Genomic DNA, 14,862 nt, shown 5'->3' with positions numbered 1-14,862 from the left:
TACGGGTAGCGCACAAGGCTCTTATGGGGCAGACCAGGTAGGTAGGTAATCTGCTTTTCTTATTCTCCTCCTTCCTTCTTAGCTATTGGATCCCGGTAGGGGAAGCATCCAGACTAGATCTGGGAACCAGGTCTTTCGCAGCCGGCATCTGGCAGTCGACTGAGCTCCGGGCCTCGCTGCATTGTTTATATACTGTTTGGTGACAGCACTGAGGCGGGTGGAGAAGGTCAGAACTAAGCGGGCTGCAGCTTTGCAAACTCCCTTCAATTTTTAAGAGTAGCATCCTATGCGCTATGAATTTTCACATTTTACATTGTAAAAATCACTAACATAAAGAGTTACTAAGATCACATGATAATACAATCTTAACAACTAATGTGTGCTAAACAAAATTACAGAAATGTGCATAAGATTAGATAAAAGATAGACTGAATGTGTATGCCTCGCAGGACATTTTGCATGTTTACTTTAACGAATCATTGGTAACAAAATATTTCAAATAATATGGCGACCACGTAGGATCGTTAAGTGTGGTGACCACGCAGGGTCACTAAATGTGGCGATCACGCAGGGTCGTTACAAATTTTAAACTAATTTTACGAAGTAACAAAAGGTTCTACTTAAAAAACTATCTAATAATACCGGTCGAACTGCATGTTGGACAAAAATGCTTCATATGAAGTGTATTTCGGCGAGTGTACAGGAAACGTTCGTAGCGGAGTGGTTAGAGTAGCACGTTAGGTTCCAATCGTGAGGAAGACATGGACGTTTATTCCTTAATTATTCATCATCATTCATCTTAATAGAGGAGTAAACTTGTTGCCAAATAGTCAAGATACAAATTACATAGTACAGTCAGGTACTTAAATATTCGCAGGTTTTGTTGCTGTTGACGAGCGAAGTGGCATTATGATTCTGCGCAGAAAGTACAAACAAAAAGAAGTCATAATATAGAAAAATGTCACTTACAAGTTTATAAATATGAACAACATATTGATCTGTCTAGTGAGACCGCAACGAGGTAAATCTAATTTTCTTAAAGCTGATGTCCTTATCCCAACAATTTTACTCGTAAATTCCTTCAATTTTTTAACTTTGCATATGCGTTAATAAAAACCCTTGAAAGTAAATGAATTACGGCATGATCATGGAGTAATATTTCGATAACGTCTAGGGTTTTGGATGAAATATAAAATTAGGTTTATATTAGTTATTACCGAGCGAATCAAATGAAATCTTTACCTCTTGCTGGTCAACATCATTAAATTAATTTGAAAATTGTTGATTTTCTCTGGCATGTCTCATTTTGAACACCTAAAAATACCAATCCATTCTAATTAGGAAATGTATGAGTATATTATTATACTCGATAAACTTATAGCTATATTATTAACTTTAGTTTAATGACGTTGGTTGGAGAAGAGTTGTTTCAGAAGTTCCCGCAGCTCAGTGGTTGAGAAACACTGGTGTAGATAAAATTGTCCCAGTTCGTTAAATTAGGTTCAACTTTCCTAACCCATGGTCTATGAAAGATGAGTTCAAAAGCCAAAATAATTCACGAATAATAATAATGATGATAAAGATGTGACTATGGCCATGATCCTAGTCCTCTAAGCCAGTGGAGCGTTCCGCAAAACAGAAGCACAAGGAATTTTTACCCCCCCTCCCCAATCCCCTTACGTTCTTGGAGTGGCGGAAATTGCGTGGCTTTTGCGGGCAGAAGGCAATTGCGAGAGTTGTTGACAACGTCGATTACTAGTCATCCAAAGCCGCAGAAAGACGTAGCTTCCTGCTTTGCTACTTACCGGGTGAGACCAGGATCCCGCCGGAACCGCTGATGACACCGCCGCAAGGGTAGGACCCGTTCAGGGTGGGGGGCGTCACCGTCTCTGCAAAGGAAGGACAGAGTTATAATTAGTCTATGTGGGAAGAGTTCACATAAAATGAAGGGAACAAGAATGCACTAACAGATAGATTCTTCTCACTCACTCTCTACCGACCTCCGTGGTAGAGTGGTTAGCACAGCGCACAACGACGCTAGTGGTAGGTAAGGTAAAGTTCCCCGTGCACCAATGCCACGAGGCATATATAGGGGGATGTGGGGGTATCGATCTCGGCCATGTTGGAGGTGGTGTGATCATCACTACGCTGCGGTCGCCTTTACCCCTCAGAATTGCCAACAGGTGGGTGAGCCCCATAGTCGCTTTATGCCGGAAAATTCTGACCTTAAATCACCCACCCCGGGAATCGAATCGGGGGCTCCAGCATGGCAGTCAGACGCCCTACCGACTGGATCACCGCAGCTCCCACGACGCTAGGGGTACCGGATTTGAATCCCAGCCTGATCGTGGATGTTCTTTGTGTGAGCCATCGATTTTATCATATAATCACTCCTACTTATGGTCGGAATTGGCCAATTTCTCTCTGAGCGCCTATCCCCGTGGCGGAGTGGCTAGCACAGCGCGCTACGACGCTTGGAGTTCCCGGTTCGAATCCTGGCCTGGGCATGGTTGTTTGTGTTCGTTCATCAATTTCATCATGTCATCACTCATCCTCATTGTCTCGATTAGCCAAATGTGACAAAAACTGCGCAAAATGTGATTGATGATATGATAAAATTGATGGAACATTCACAAACACCATCCATGCTCAGACCGGGAATGTATCCCGGGATCCCTGTTGTTGTAGCGTGCTGTGCTAAACACTCCGTCAAGGGTGTCGGCATAAGTATATTCATACACATACATGTAGCTACACACATTAGGGTAGCCCATTTTCTTCAAACTCTATTACGCATATAAAGTAGAATCATTATAAATGATGGTTGTAGTATAAGGCACGATCTTCCATATAGTACGGAAATAAAGTTTACACAGAATAGTGACTAGTGTGGACTAAGCTGAAACATTTGTAAATCGAAACAGGATTATTTTCCACCTTCATTTTGGCTAACATTTCACTTTTGTCGAAAACAGTTTTCCTAGTTGAATTGAGATTACAGCTGGATAAACTGTGGAGGCTATTGAACCGTCTGTCGGGGGGTGGAGAAGGGGGTTTTCTCACTGAAGCCCTTCTCCTGCTGCTCGGAGGAAAGCACAAAAAGTTAATTACCAAAGCAAATGCACTGAAGCTGATCTGCTCTGGACAGGTGTTCGGTTTAGTTTTGCGAGCTGTAGCAGCGCCACGAGTGGTGGAAAAAGAAAGCAAAAGAGCTCGCAGCAATACAACGTTTCACGGAGCACTCCTGAATTGAATGGCCTAGGAGTGGAGTGGGGGGGATTGTTTGGAGGGAGTGAGTGAATGAAAAAACGCGATTAAACTCTTTTTGGATGTTACATCAGAGTTTTCTTTCTTGTATTCTTTCTTCGTGAACCCAACGTGGTTTTTATTAGAAATTAAAATATATCTGTGTTTCATTTCGTGTTTTGGTACATAGTTGTAAGAAAAAAAACAGTTTGGGCCTGTGATTAAGAAGCATATTTGCTTCCCGTGGCATACGCTACTTTGATTGTTGATTTCTAGCCATTGTTTTTAGAACTTTTCCAATTTCCTTGGCGATAGATTCAAGCAGACATTGGAAAATAATATTCATAGCTAAATTCGCCTTGCCTTCCAGTCATTTATTTATTTGGAGCACACTATACAGATTCACCGGTACACCGCCGGTAGACCCGGACTCTATTCCCAGGGTGAGTGATCTAAGGTGTGAACCTTTTTCGGCCTTGCCCCTGCGTAAAGCAGCTCTTGAGCTCACCCAGCCTCAAATCAATGGGTACCTAGGGGCAACCCTAGGGGATAAAGGCGGCCGGAGCGTGGTGCTGATCACAAAATGGCCGAGATCGAGAATGTGTGGGACTCTACGCTACATCCCGTAAATGTTCCTTCATGGCACGGGGAAACTTCATATTTTTCCTTTAGAGTGTACCGGTATAATACATAAGAAAATGTTTGTACATAATACATTATACATTCTTGTTGACTATGGGGAAGGACTTATCTTACTACCCCCTCAAGGTGCATATTATATATATATATATATATATATACATACTACATACAGGGTGTCGCAAAACTCTTTCAACAACGCTTGGGTGCTGGTAGATATCATAAAAGCAAGTAACTTTTCCCTATAAAGTTTACCTCGAAATCGCTTAGTTTCTACGCTATAAGCGCTTAAACTTTATCCTGTACGTATGCAACCCAACACAGCAAACGCTTGCTCTGACATAACTACCAGGGGCGCGTGGCAGGGTTGCCACTAGCGTTCCTCGTTAAGAGAGACGACTTGAAAACAACAACTTGGGAGTCTTGCCTGAGCAAAATCCAAAACATTAATGATACTTGTGATGTTGTAAGAAGCATTGACAGTATTTATAAACTGACCAAGACAAATAATGGGCAGACTGAATTTCAAGATTACGTACTAATTCTAAAATATCTCCATAATTGATTGATTGATTTGGTTTATTTTAATTTGCTTTTCTGCCACCTTTGGCTAATCGCGAAGATGAGGATGATAGCTATGATGAAATAACAAATGACACCATTGTATAGGACAGGATTTAAACTCGAGAAACCTGGCGGCTTGGCGATCTTTGCTAACATCACCACGGAGTGTTTCGTGTATCATGCAATATTAACAATTGCAAGGGACACGTAAGATACGGGAAATCCACTAACGAACAAATGTAAATAATGCGCAAATGTGCAATACGAGTGCCCTTTACAGTTCAGCGCTTGACATAAGTATGCATTTCTTGGCTTTGGTTCTTAATAAGCAGTAGTTTTAATGTGTGAATTTTGTTCATGTCTAAACGACGTTTTTCATTAAATTGAAAGTCGGCGTCTGTGGTGGAGTGGTTAGAACATCGCGCTACGATGCCAGGAGTGTTGGATTCGAATCCCGGTTTGGGTATGAATGTTTGTGATTGTCCATTCATCAATTTCATCATATCATCACTCATCCCCATCTTCGCAAATTAGCCAAAGTGGCACAAAAAGTGAAGTAAAATAAAGCAAATCAATCAATCAATGAATCATTAAATTAAAAGACCCTTGCAATTATTTCCTTATGATTGATTGATTGGGTGTTTTAGTCCATTCTATACACAGTAAGACTAATTGGGACTGGAGCTACAGTTTAAAGTGGGATCCGAACCACTATGTGTCTCTACAGGGCATCGAACCCGGGACTCCTTGATTACAAGTCGACGACGCTACCACTGCCATCGGGGATGCCTAATGAGACGAACAATAACGGTAGTACAGATAGGAATAATTTTCAAATAAATTGTAATAACATTACAGTCTGCGTGTTCGAAACGAGGCAGCAAACACATCATGTTTACATTTGTTCGTTCGTGGATTTCCCCTATCTTACGTGTCCCTTGCAATTGTTAATATTGCATGATACACGAAACACTCCGTGGTGATGTTGTTAGCAAAGATCGCTAAGGCGCCAGGTGTCTCGGGTTTAAATCCTGGCCTATACAATGGTGTCATTTGTTATTTCATCATATCATCCTCATCTTCGCGATTAGCCAAAAGTGGCAGAAAAGCAAATTAAAATAAACCAAATCAATCGTTCAATTATGGAGATATTTTAGAATGAGTACGTAATCTTGAATTTCAGTCTGCCCATTATTTGTCTTGGTCAGTTTATAAATACTGTCAATGCTTCTTACAACATCACAAGTATCATTAATGTTTTGGATTTTGCTCAGGCAAGACTCCCAAGTTGTTGTTTTCAAGTCGTCTCTCTTAACGAGGAACGCTAGTGGCAACCCTGCCATGCGCCCCTGGTAGTTATTTCAGAGCAAGCGTTTGCTGTGTTGGGTTGCATACGTACAGGATAAAGTTTAAGCGCTTATAGCGTAGAAACTAAGCGATTTCGAGGTAAACTTTATAGGGAAAAGTTACTTGCTTTTATGATATCTACCAGCACCCAAGCGTTGTTGAAAGAGTTTTGCGACACCCTGTGTATATATATACACACACACACACACACACACACACACACACAGAGAGACAAACAGAGAAGCTCTGTGGTACGCCCAGCCTCTAATAAATGGGTAACGGGAAGAGGGGTAAATGCGGCCAGAACGTGGTGCTGATCACATCACCTGGAGATCGAGAGAACCTTGCTCTCTCATCCTTCTATATTTGTGCATAACACTCCGCCAGGGGACTGCTATTACATGTATACATATATACGTACAGTAGCGTCCTCAGGACTTTCAGAAGGGGGCTTATGTTCAATTTTTAGTAGTCAGCCCTCATGTTGACATCTTTTTTTGCCGTTGACGTTCTTTTCTTATGAATTCTGGGTAAAAGGGGGCGGTATGATCCCACAAACTCCCCTTTGGACAAGCCACTGCATGTATATTATACATATATACACAAATGTATATGGGCGTGGATCTAACCACATTGTGAGGCCACTACATAGATTTCAGTTATAACTTTAGGTAAGGTTATGTCGGACGGTTTTATATTTTTACCACATTTCAAATACCTTTTTTTTTTTTTTTTTTTACTTTTCACAGCATTTTCCCAGTAGAAGCACCTTTGCAGACGGGCGACCTGGGGCTGTAGCCCCCTAAGACTCCCGCTTCCAACGCCCTTACTCCCTACCCACCATACAATGCGGACACTTGCCGGAAATATTTTTCCACATTATAATAGGTTTCTATCTTACACTCGACGAGACAACATTCGAGAAACAGCATTAAGACGTTTCGTATGGGGCCTTTCCCTTTCCGGAAGATGAATTCTGAAGTTAGTTTTCACTTCGAAGCGTCCTCAAAACAATTTCCTTCTCTCTCCGCACGCGCAAGGACCATTTCCAGCGTTGCCAACCGTAGCATAATGATGCTAAATCCAGCACAACAATTTGAGCTTCGTTGACACCTAGGCACGAATGGGAGAGGAGTTTACAGGATTCTTGTTGGGAAACCTGATGGTAAGAGACCTGTAGGAAGGCCAAGGTGAAGGGATAACGTTGAGATCGCCTAAAGGAAATCGGAAATTGGATTGATTTTGCCCAGGATAGGGACAGATAGAAGGCTTGCGTTGCTGCAGCCATAAATCTTCGGGATTAAGAAGGCTAGAGAGTTAGTTAGTTTTTGGCACTAGCACCCTTTGTTTCCATAATGGTAAAATCTAGCGTAATTTGCAAACTTGCTTCTCTGAGAGGGAGAAATTCATTTCAAAGTACGATATTTCGAGAAATTATTATAAAAATAAATTTATATCCACACCTTTTCCAGTCCAATCAGACCCCCTTCTCTTCATCTTTTCTTTATTCTCTCCAGTTTACCTCGTGAGGAACATTTCATGGCACAAAATCTGTAGAAAATTGTGGGGCACAAGTAAAACGAATGTTCTGGTTTGTAGTAGAGCAATCATCTCAAACTATCTCTAGTTCAATGTTGAAGTTACCTTGGAAGGTAGATGCATAACTTAAAACAGGGTGTCTACCAAAATAACAAATCCAAAATTCTTGACTTTTTCTTGCCCTTTTCCTTAACATTTATTTAATCGTCCCTTACTTTTAATAAGAGATATAGACTTGCTTTAATTAATATTGAATATACGGTATGCGCCAAAATATACAGTACTGAAACTCGCGCATCTCGAACACGTGGTTGCGTTTGTCGACGGAGCATAGCTCAAGCTGCAAGTGTTCGCAGTAGTGAAAAGGAAGTTGTGTTGTGCAGTTGTTGTTGGTCTATATGCAACCCAAATAACAATCGTCCACTCCACATGCCCAAACCTAACATAACCTTAGGTTTCCTGACAGTTATGCAACCCAAAAGGCACGATTGTTATTTGGGTTGCATATAGACCAGTCACTATATTGTAACATGTATTATACTTTTGTTCATCTTTTCATTTCAGTACTGTATATTTTGGCGCATACTGTATCTGTAAAAGTTAATGCTTCAGAATTCATCCTGGATGGGGAATGGCCACATTACCTTCTTTAATATTTTTACAAAGCTCCAAACATACAATAATGTAATTCTTAAGAAACAAGTTGAACAAATCCTAGCCACAACCGAATATAGTTTTAGATTTCCAAATATTCAATTTTATCAAATCTCAGTACAGGTATGAGACAAATGTAAATTCACTATACTGTAATTATATATATATATATATATATAGTAAAAAATTTTTGACCACAAGTACAATTTCTTAACCTACTTGTTGATTTCGACTTTTTCTTGACATTCTTTTCTGGTAGACACCCTGTAAAATTATAATCATCCGAAAAATAATTATAATAAATTACTACTACTAATTATCGAAAATGGTAATAATTTATTATTATTATTACATAGATCCTACACAATTTATCATAATTTCAAAGATTAAATAGAGCTTTCTGTTATCGGGAGGTTGGCAACGCTGCACATTTCACTCTACGACTGGTGATAGACGCTCAGAAGAATGAAAGACTCGAATTGTGCAGCCAAGAAAATTGCGAAGCGTTGCGAGAGAGATAACGATGCAAAAAAGAGTTAACTGAGCGTAAGAACGAAGACAAGAGCGTGCTAAACGTTGCAATAATTCAACATCACATCAGTTTCTGCGAATGTCACTTCGTGGAATTCAACTTGCGTACGACAAAGGTGCTGGGATGTTTCCCTTCTTGTGAACTTATAAGCCTTGGCTAAAGCTGATGTGACGCGAGGAGTTACTCGTCATAGAACATTTTTCTACTGCTTCCAAATCATTCACCGCTTCTGTGAGTCTTTTGTTTTCTACTCCAGAAAGCCATTAAGACGATGGTTCATCTTCCTAGATGAATTTTCTTGCGTGAACTTCCTTTTGTCACTAACTAGCTCCGGTTCTTATTCACTTGTTAGCTCATCTAACGCAATTTTCATCCATAACCAATCTTCCTTCTTGCTGAAGTCACATTTCCTAACTTTCCTTTCGAATTTGTAATCCAATATTATTACTTGTTATCTTAAAGATGTGGCCCTACAGGCAAATGCCCATTTATAGCGTCGTACATATTACGTCACGCTCGGATACTATTTATAGTGCAAGAATGTATTATTCACAAACAAAATAAACGTAAAATGTTGCCGCAGGTTGAGAGGAATGTTTATCCTCCCCCGTTTTCAGGTAATAACTCTCCAGTCAATCCCGATACTGTGGTTAGGGATTAGAATTTCCCAATGTTTAAGTTAAAAGCCAGGTTATAAGATATTGTAGGTATTCTTGTCCGATTTAAATTTTCTAACGATGGAAGCGGCCCCGGTCGAATGACATGGGTACCTGGGGGAAACCCTGGGGGGTAAAGGCGGTCAGGGGCGTGATGCTGATCACATCACCCCCACTCACGACCGGATCAAGAAAGTGTGGGGCGTTACCCCCACATCCCCTATACGCCTTCATGGCGTGGTGCTAAGCACAGGGGAACACTTTACCTTTTTTTTTATGTATGTTGTTCAGTCCAATAGTTCTCTTCATTGATTACAGAATTAGTTCATAATAATAATATGTCAATATCTGATCGCAAGTTTTGACCCACCCTGCATATTAAATCTTACACAATATATAAGGGTATAGAGAACACAAAATAAAAATACGCTGAAATAGTGTGAAACTACAAAATAATAAATAGCAAAGTAACTTAGTTACTGACTAGATACGAAAAATGTCTATTAGAACTTGCAAACCACACTTGTATCACTATTGTGGTGCATGCCGCCTGCACTAGCTCGCTTCCTGCGTATACAATGTTAAGTCAGAAGATGAGGTGTTTGGCCCCGACCTCCGCAAGAACGGAGAAAGAAATAGGCGAGAAGTCGGGGGAGAATAGTCAGTGCTTGATTGGATTGTGATGAGACAGAGAGGAGGCTTCGATTAGTGCGAGCTAGTGTGGAGCGACAGTGCACCATCATCGACAGGTGTTTTCCAAAACAGGGTCCGATTCCTTATTAAATAGCATCAATAGTCCGAATTTCTATCTTTCAGTTTTTACTTCCTTTAATTGTATAATACGAGGCAGAGTAACTTGGGGATGGTTCCCGAATATCGCGGGCACCCTCTTTTATATAGACCCTGTACACTATGACATTGTATTTTGAAACTTTATTACTATGCAAGATAAAACTATTTTGTTATATAAGTATGTATATAGATATACAAGACAGAATGATAGAAGTAATTTAATAATAACAAGTATGACAATCGGAATGTGTCAAAACTCCTGCATCTCGACTCGATTCTTAAACGCTGGTCTTGTCAGCCATATTGATACATATTCCTATGATGCTATGGACTTGTTGAAACGATTCATTCAGTATCACACCTTTATTCCGTTTCTCGTTTATCTCAGTTCCTTCTCTTTCGTTTTGCGGTTCTGCCGAAACATCTGGCTGGGTCGAATCAATACGGGCCACGAACCAGGGCCATGATTTCAGCTGCTGGTTCAGGAAACAGAGGATTTATTTATCGGCGTTTGAAAAGAAGCCAAAAACGTTTCTTTCTCCGTTGCAGCGACTGAAAATTGCTTCCAACATGTTAACTGCTTAGCGACTGTGTTATGGGAGTACGAGGCTTGCAAATTGATTTGTTTCTCCGGGAATAAGTTACGAGACATATTGGTTGATAGATGTTTCAAATGATAGGTAGTCTAATGAATAACCCTATCTTACCCAGTGGGGGGGAGGCCTGTCAGGATCACCACCTCTAGTTTTTCGATTTTTCAACTGTGAAAATGTTTATAAAAAATCGAAAATATTATGTACGTGCAAAAGTTCTACCCGTTTTTGACAGATCACCGTTTAGCAGAGTACCACCGACTTCACACACGGTGCTGCCAGTGCGTGAATCTGTGGTCACGTAATCGAGGGAACCTTCGAGTTTCAACAGGCAGAGAGTGTGGTGAGGAGCTCTTATGAAAACCCTGTCCCGGTAACTATAGAGCAGGACCGCGCATATCGGCAGAGGAGGAAAATCGAGTGCTGAAAGCGCAGCGTTGCCAACCGTACGGTCCTCACCGCACATGTACGGACCGGACCTTAGTCCGTACGCTAAATGCACGGCTTGTCAAAATTTGCTCTTGCAGTTTTATTCCTATTATAAGAAATTCTTAAACCACTCGTACGGACGGACCTGGAGACAAAAATACGGTCCGTTTGCCATGTGCGCTCGGTATAATCCTTTTCAAAAGTTTGCAACGCTGAGGAGGAAATCGGGTAACTCCCGTCGCCCATTACACAATCCCGTTTCTCTCACTGTTCATTGGTGGAGCCGTCTCGCGTCACTACTTGCGCAGAGACTTGTTCTCGTTCGCCTGGTCTACAGTTAGCTGGTACGGAGTTTCGTGGACAGAGTACCGTGCGAGTGAAATGGAGACTGACAAGGGACACAACAGACACTGTTTACGTTTTGATTGCGATAAAGGCAGAACTGCAACCGCAGCCTGCCGCAACATTCAGCAAGTGTATTAAGCAGATGCCGTTGTCATCGCTTGTATCGGAATCTCAGGGAAGGAGACATAAGCTGTCAAGATCAACCACGGTCTGGTCGTACAGCAGTGTTTCCCGAAGAGGATCCTCACCAAGCCATAAGAAACAACCGCAGCCAACCGTAGTGGAATTAGCAGACACCTTCCAGGTTCACAGGACAAAAGTCGAGAGATTGTCGTGAAACCCAGCTCTTTGAGCAAAGTTCGATCGTTGGGTTCCACATCAGACGAATGCAACGAGAGGGGCGAGTCGCGATCTGAGTTTCCTTGCTTTCCCGGTACAAAAATGATCAGTTCTTACCACGCGTTGTCCCGAGCGATGAGAAGTGGATTCGTACGGGAATGTAAAGCGTCCCAGGACTGTGGTGCCACCATCGGCGTCCAGACAACACTTCACCCCAAGAAGGTATTGAGAATGTGTGGTTGGATGTCAAAGGAGTAATTGACTGGGAGGCCGTGCAACCTAATCAAACCATCAATGTCACCTTCTACTGTGACAATTGAAGAGACTGCGAGCAGCATTGCGATCGAAACGTCCAGGCCTCGTCAATCTGCAAGGAGTGACCATCGACCATGATAACGCCAGGGAACATACTGCTGTGGCACTTTAAAAATTAATGGACTTTTGGTTGGGAGGTTTCACCCCACCCGCCCTATTCTCCTGACTTGGCCCATACAGACTACCACACGTTTCGTGCATTGCAGATCTCCTTCGATCGGAAAATCTTTGATGATGGAGGCTGTGAAAACTGCCTTCTTTGACTCCAAATCTCAGGATTTTTATTGGCACAGGATTTATCTCGCATATGCAAGATGGCAAGAGGTCATCGATTGCAAACAACAGTTTGTGTTGTTCACACTTCTATATGCACACCAAAACGGGCAGAACTCTTGCACGTACGTAATATATTACGAGTACATTGTTCCGTATGGAGTTCCTAATATTTCTGTATTACTTCTGTCCATAAAAAAACTAAGACTTAGGTAGGCAGGCCATGTGGCACGAATGGGAGAGGAAAGAAGAGTTTGTAGGATTCTTGTTGGGAAACCTGATGGTAAGATACCAGTAGGAAGCCCAAAACGAAGATGGATGGATAACGTTGAGATGGACCTAAAGGACACCGGCAAGGATGGAAAAGCTTGGATAGATCTTGCCCAGGATAGTGCAGATGGAAGGCCTGTGTTGCTGCAGCTTAAACCTTCATGTTTAAGAAGGCTAGAGAGTTGGATTTTTAAAAACTGGCTTTGAAGATTTTGATTCTAGGCGAATCATATTACTAGAGAGAGAATGATCAAAGGAAAAGTATACAGACCCCGTCCAGTTAGCTGCACGTTTTGGCACTAGGTGTAGTGCAGATGTATCTCTGTGTCGGGAAGGTGCAAGGAAATGACGTTAAACCAAGTAGACCAATAGCGGTGTTCAAGTTCAGAAGATTCAACAAATGCCTGTCTTCTGTTTTCATTGTCCGTTTGATTGATTAGCACGCACCACGTGCTCATACACCACACCGCTCCAGAACGTAGTGCAAACCGTGCAGGCACCAAATACACTACTTGACACCAAATCAAGGAAGTAGAAGAGTCTGTGTTGCACCGTGGAAGCAACTAGACGCGCGGGTGCAGAGTCAAAAAGTGCAGCCAACTAGGTGGGAGTAATTCCTACTTCAGTTTTTATAACTAGATTTGGAGGTTTCTGGTTCTACACTCCGTCCCCGGAATCTTTGGAGCAAGTAAATGAAAGAAGTCTCTGCGCAAGTAGTGACTCGACCAATAAAGGAGTGATAGGAAGTTTGGAGCAGCGGGCACTGCTTTGCTCCACCAACTCTCTTTCTCCCCTTCCAGGGATGCCCATCCCCCCAAGGCCAATGGCACATCCCCCCCCCAAATCATATCATTGGCGCCCTCAAACCATATCGTTATCCGCACAAAGTATTTAATTACGACAGCGTGTCTACCGAAAGTAATTTTCTCTTAGCTTTACTGAACACTATACTTGATCTGCCCCTCCTCTCTAAACAGGGGGCCATCACTCAAGACTACCCCTAAAATCGTTCATCATAATTGAGAATATAGCTTGTCTTGTAATGCAGCTATAGTATAAAAGCTTCACATTCACCTCATTAAGGCGCCAAACACGCATCCTATCAATATATTGCGAGCAAGAACATTTTTGCATCCATTTCTTTGCAGGCTTAATAGGATGTCAAAACTTTCTTACGCTTCTCCAGCTTCTCCTTTGACACGTTCGGGGTCGAAAACTTGTAGATACCATATCGATAAATACAGTCTCCAAAATTTAATGTTCGAACTCTCTCTCCACTACAGAAATCCCTTGACAGTCTAAGATTTAACACTTTATCAAGAGCTTTCTATCTCACCCTTTAAATTTAATACTCAATTAATTTTAGACTTACTGTTGATATTGATGAGTGGATATCGCCTCCTCCAAAAAATTAGTTCTGTTTCCACACCAGAATTTCCGCAACAGTCTAAGACAATAGTAATGCACAAGAATTGGATACACCCTCAATTTAATGCTCAATACTACTCTAACTAAAATACCCGGCATCATCTAAGACCTAGAGTTGGATACTGACCACCCCAAAATTTAATTCAGAATCCCCCCCAGAACCCACATGCCAATTAAGGTCTAATATGTAAAAGTTGTATATCTCCCCCCCCCCACCTTCGATAATACCCTTAAACACTTTTTCTTCATCTAATGGATTGAATATGGTGCATTTAAGGTGTAAAATGTTTACATATATTTTGGAAAAATATATAAATGTTGAATTTTATATTATTTGAATGGAAAAAATCCCCCCAAAAAATCTCGATGGCGCAACCTGCGCAATAATCCCCCCTGTGGGCACCCCTGTCCCCTTCTCTTCCATTATGCGCGCCTTTCTCCACAGAGACAGAGTATAAGTTCAAAATGTAGCAAGGACAACTATGTGCACGCAAATGAAAAAAGAGATTGCAAATATACACTGGCTCCAACTTCCGACAGTTGACAGTCAAAGACGACAGAATTGACCTTGTTCCTGGCTATAATAATTCAGGAAGGGTCATCAATCGCTTCCAGACACACGGCAGGGGAACACACACCCCCTCTGTCGGTTGCCTCGCGTTAACAGACGCAGTGTGTACGATTCCGCGGCCGTGACGTGATTAATTTTTAAATCCTTCGAAAGAGGTCTCCGCTGACACGAAATGAATGGGCGCAGCTTCCGTGCATAAAGATGAAGAGAAATTACCCGAATTCCGTTAGGCGAGAGAGATCTGCGTGCTCTGGGGAGGGGGCGGGGGGAGAATGCCCCGGCTAAATTGAGTTATTTGAATTCCGTTTGTTAGGCCAAGCATAGCTCTAG

At 41.8% G+C, this 14,862-nt stretch overlaps 1 protein-coding gene across 2 annotated transcripts in view; it reads right to left on the bottom strand.

The window, feature by feature from the left end:
* Positions 1-14,862, bottom strand: part of LOC146003339 (neuropilin and tolloid-like protein 2) — a 423,782-nt gene that overhangs the window by 70,050 nt on the left and 338,870 nt on the right. For both annotated transcript variants that reach the window (XR_014443822.1, XM_083141621.1), the window contains exon 6: positions 1,806-1,889. Coding sequence is in view for 1 of the 2 variants with exons in the window: in XM_083141621.1 (XP_082997747.1) it covers positions 1,806-1,889 (84 nt within the window). In the remaining variant the exon portion in view is untranslated. The remainder of the gene's footprint in view (positions 1-1,805; positions 1,890-14,862) is intronic.

The sequence above is a fragment of the Lepisma saccharinum genome, chromosome 20 (genome assembly GCF_977018435.1).
Source record: "Lepisma saccharinum chromosome 20, izLepSacc3.1, whole genome shotgun sequence".
Classification (NCBI taxonomy): Eukaryota; Metazoa; Arthropoda; class Insecta; order Zygentoma; family Lepismatidae; genus Lepisma; species Lepisma saccharinum.
The sequence above is the reverse complement of the archived record's forward strand: the minus strand, read 5'-3'. Positions and strand labels throughout refer to the sequence as shown.